The following is a 4,192-nucleotide window of genomic DNA, read 5'->3' on the forward strand; positions in this document are numbered from 1 at the left end:
ATTTACTTTTAGAAATATAACTTAATATCTTATTAATATTTAAATAGAAAATAAATTAAGTTTAAACTTATAACTAATAAATAAATAAAAAGATAGATATATAAGTCTTAAGGATAAGACCTAAGGGAGGGGAGAAATTATATTATAACCCTAGTAGTTATATTATATAAACCTTATTATTTTTCTCTAATTATAAGAAAAGACCTGCCTCCTTTAAGATAAATTAACTTTTTAAATAGTTTAATTTATAAATAAAATAAGTACTAATAACTTTTATTTAATAATCTACCTAAACTAATATATAAATATTATTAATTTATAAGAGACTAATTATATTATTTTATTAATTTATATTATAACTTTAAGTATATAAAATATATTAACTAGCACTTTTATAAATTCTAGCTTACTAGCTATTATAATATAACTTCTTTATATTAATTAAGCTTAATATATATTAAATCTACTATTAAGAGATATAATACTTTAATAAGCTTAGTATATGCCTTATGCTATCTGCTAATAATAAACCTAGCATGGCTTAGTTTAATATAGTTAGACTTAACTATTATATTAAGAATATACTTTTATTTATTATAATTAATAAATTTATATATATTTACTTTTTTTAATAATAATTAATAAAGATAATAATTTTAAAATAAATATAATATAAAGTAACTAGTCTTATAAGCTTATTTATTACTACTAGTATTAATCAATTTGCAGATGTCTCCTTTATATCTTTATCCATGTTATGCTTATTGTGGCTGTTACAGTGTCTAGAATACTAATGGGTCGGCTAGTCCATGTCATGCAAGCGCCACCAAATTTCTTATCCCTTTGAGTGCCACAGCCCTTAGGCGGGGTCAAGACAGGGGTATAGAGCCAATCAAGATAAATGAAACTAACGGTACTTTTCCACACATACTAATTTGTATGATGGTAAAAGTCCCTGCAGTTTTGATTGTTACAAAGAGCTACCTTTACAGACTGGCAAATATCTTATGGACTTTTAGTAAGTGGGGCGAGTGACCTTCCTAAGGGCTGTGCACTCAAAGAGATAGGTTTAATCGTCGGCTGCCAGCCGACACACAAAGGTGGTGATTGGACAGAAAGGCGAAACGCAGTGCGTTTCCCGTTTACATGTTCGAGCAGGGCCATTAGCAACGAGAGGAAGAAGAAGCTGGGGCCACGGAAGCTGATGGGCTGCCGTATCTGTGGTGTAGCGATTTGTAACAACAGGCATTGTGGGGACTTCTATCATCACCTTATTTAGGTGGGACTAAAAGTGCCTTTAGTTTGACGCCTTTTAATTCGCTACAGCTACTTGTCGTGACCTCTTGGAGGCTTCGGACAGCTCAAGAAACGGAAGGAAATATGAACTAAGTCTAGATGCCACCATGCTCCTTCAAGGAGTTGTTTACAGTAAAGAGTCCTCAATTTTCGGTCTTGTCATGGTTGAATATGACGTAGAGGACAGTGTGCAAGCCAAACCGCCACTGAGGCACCGTCGATGGCTGCTACATCTTGTCTGATCAACCAATCAACCATGAGAGTGTGCATCTCGGCCCTCCCCTTCAGTTTCTACGTACGCCACGGAAAAATGAGGATACTGTCATCGTGACCCGTTCTTCTGACATCACATCTATGTTCTACCGCACTGGCGACTACGGCTAAACTGACCTTAACAATCATCCATTGATTTACCCATTTCCCTCGCCACACGTATATCGTGCGCCGCTGTAGCTAATGTCTGCTGTTCAGGATCAGCATGAGTTGACGACAATGACACCGACGCCGAGTCAGGCCCATGCGCTTGCACTTGTGGAGCGAATTGAGGGCTGCATGAGTCTCGTCGCTGTGTTTCTCATCTTTATTACGTACGGCCTCGTGGCGCGACTGCGGAACCCCCGGAATACCTTCATTGTCATGGCGAGTATCGCCAACCTCGGCTCGAGCATCGCTTGCATCATTGCGAGGGATGGACTCGCGGCTGGGGAAGACTCTGCGCTCTGTAAAACACAGGCGTTTCTACTTCAAATGTGAGGCCTTTATCGTTGCACAGTCTCCTGAAGTTGCACTCGAGATCAGCGATGCTGACGCATTCCATAGGTTCGGGCAGTCCGATCCGTGGTGGGCTTTTGGACTGTCCCTCAACACTCTCCTCGTTGTCCTGGGCCGTACAAACCCCCATACGTTCCACGCGTTGCAATACTGTCTCGTCTGCTTTGGAGGGCCATTTACCATCGCTTTTACGCTGCTTTTTATTTCAACACCAGCTCGTGGACCTATTTATGGCCAAGCATACGTAAGCGGCTTTTTCTTGCTTGTAAACTGAAAGCTTCAAATTAACTAGTGAATAGGTTTGGTGCAGTGTTAGTGATAATTGGTCAAACGTTCGCGTCTTTTCTTCATATATCTTCGTATGGACTTGTATCGTTGGTTCTGTCGTCCTGAATATCATTGTTGGCTACCGCATCTTCCACTCACGGAATCGAATCCGGCATCTGTGGAATTCAATAGTAGTTTATCTAGTCACCCTCAACTTGATTACGTCTGTTGACACAGCTCAGGACTCAACGAAGACTGCCACGCGCAACGCCGAGAACGCTGCATATCCAGTGCTTGTCGCGGAAGACTTTGTCACCCTCGCGCCAGTTCCCTATGTTTCGCTGCCTGTGCCGTTACACACGCGGCCTACGTTAGGAGTTCTGGAAGCCTCAATACACGAGACAGCGGATCACTGCCTACCGACAATCACTTCGAACAAACCTCGTCATTCGACTCCACGAAAACGCCGAGTACATCACACCATAATGGTAACCAGGAGGGTATTATCAAAATACCGTCTTGAGGACCCTGTAAAGAGGGTATATCTACGCGCCACATTCCTCTTCACTTTCAGCGTCGTCGTCTCGTGGACGCCAGCAACCATTAACCGCTTTCATAGCTTCAAATACGGGTACTCCTCATTCCCGTACCAAATTGCGACTGTGTCCCTTCTACCACTCCAAGGTGTCTGGAATGCCATTATTTTCTTTGTGACTAGCCATAAAATTATGGAGGTCTGGGCGCAGGATCAAAGGGCTCTGAGGGTTTCCAGGCCGAGTGTTGCTACAGAGGAGGCGGTGATAAGGAGACCTGACAGAGGCCCGAATGTGGGTTTATCTATGCTGGATTGAGTGGTCCATGTTCACATGTCCGTTACGAAAGACTCAGAAAGGACGTTTTGACGTACTAAATCTCGACCACAGCAATGCAGAGAGTAAAAGATATACCAGATAATAGAGAAAGGTTTTCTAAGTTAATTTCTATCAACGAAATGGATTTTATCTATCCAAGGCGATCTATATCTGCCGAAAAGACGAATAACAAGCTCGTACAGCGTAGGTCGCTGGTAAACTGGGCTCTTTCCCCCTATCTGGCAGCAGCCAACTAGAGCCTGTTTACGTGCGGTATCCCTGTCGTCCTCTTGTGAGCCAATGGAAGTCAGTGCAATTATCTACTTGTGACGCCAACAGGAGAGGCAAGCCGGTCTCGGCTTGCGTATAGGGCCTTAAGGAATGAAAGTTTTAAGGTCAGAGGCAGATAGGTTTTATATCTCTAGAGTTAAAGTAGTATTTTCTATTTTATAGCTAGATAATAAGCTAATTTAATTTTAGTTTATTTTCTACTTAAGAATATTATAGCTAATTATTATTTATATTATTATATTCCTTTTTTAAAATTCTTTTAGTAAGTTAATAGCTTTACTATAGCTAGTTTAATAAGTTTAATAATAAAGTAATAATTAAATTAAAGGCAGTTATTAAAAGGCTTATTAAGGCAAGACCTTATCTAGTAGTATTTAGCTTGCTAGAAGAAGATATTAAGGCTAAGGTAGGGAAAGGTTAAGTAATAGTATTTTAACTATTAAATATAAAAAAAGGGCTAGGTGTAATGGTTGCACAAGCCGTTAAGCCACAGGGCAAAAGATCGGGCCATAATCGCTATGCAAGCAATTATGGGTGTGCTACAGCTGCCTTATAGAAGCCTTACAGCGCTGTTACGGGCACGAATCGTAACAAGTTAGCTATTAAAGAGAAGACTAGATATAAGTAGTGCCTCTAATATAAGAGGTTTAAGATAGTATTTAGTATTAATATATATATAATATAATACTATAGCTAGGCTAGTAGATACTTTATTA

The 4,192-nt window shown here is 39.8% G+C and overlaps 1 protein-coding gene across 1 annotated transcript; it reads left to right on the plus strand.

Annotated features, from left to right (window-relative positions):
- The first annotated feature begins 1,560 nt into the window (after positions 1-1,560).
- BKA55DRAFT_585299 (uncharacterized protein) lies at positions 1,561-3,371 on the plus strand. Its single transcript, XM_046194434.1, has 4 exons — positions 1,561-2,045; positions 2,116-2,311; positions 2,367-2,525; positions 2,577-3,371. Exons 1-4 carry the CDS (start codon positions 1,753-1,755, stop codon positions 3,183-3,185), a joined length of 1,257 nt encoding a protein of 418 aa, XP_046041673.1. The 5' UTR covers positions 1,561-1,752; the 3' UTR covers positions 3,186-3,371.
- Positions 3,372-4,192: the final 821 nt, after the last annotated feature.

This window comes from Fusarium redolens (assembly GCF_020744475.1).
Source record: "Fusarium redolens strain MPI-CAGE-AT-0023 chromosome Unknown BKA55scaffold_30, whole genome shotgun sequence".
NCBI classification, from domain to species: Eukaryota; Fungi; Ascomycota; class Sordariomycetes; order Hypocreales; family Nectriaceae; genus Fusarium; species Fusarium redolens.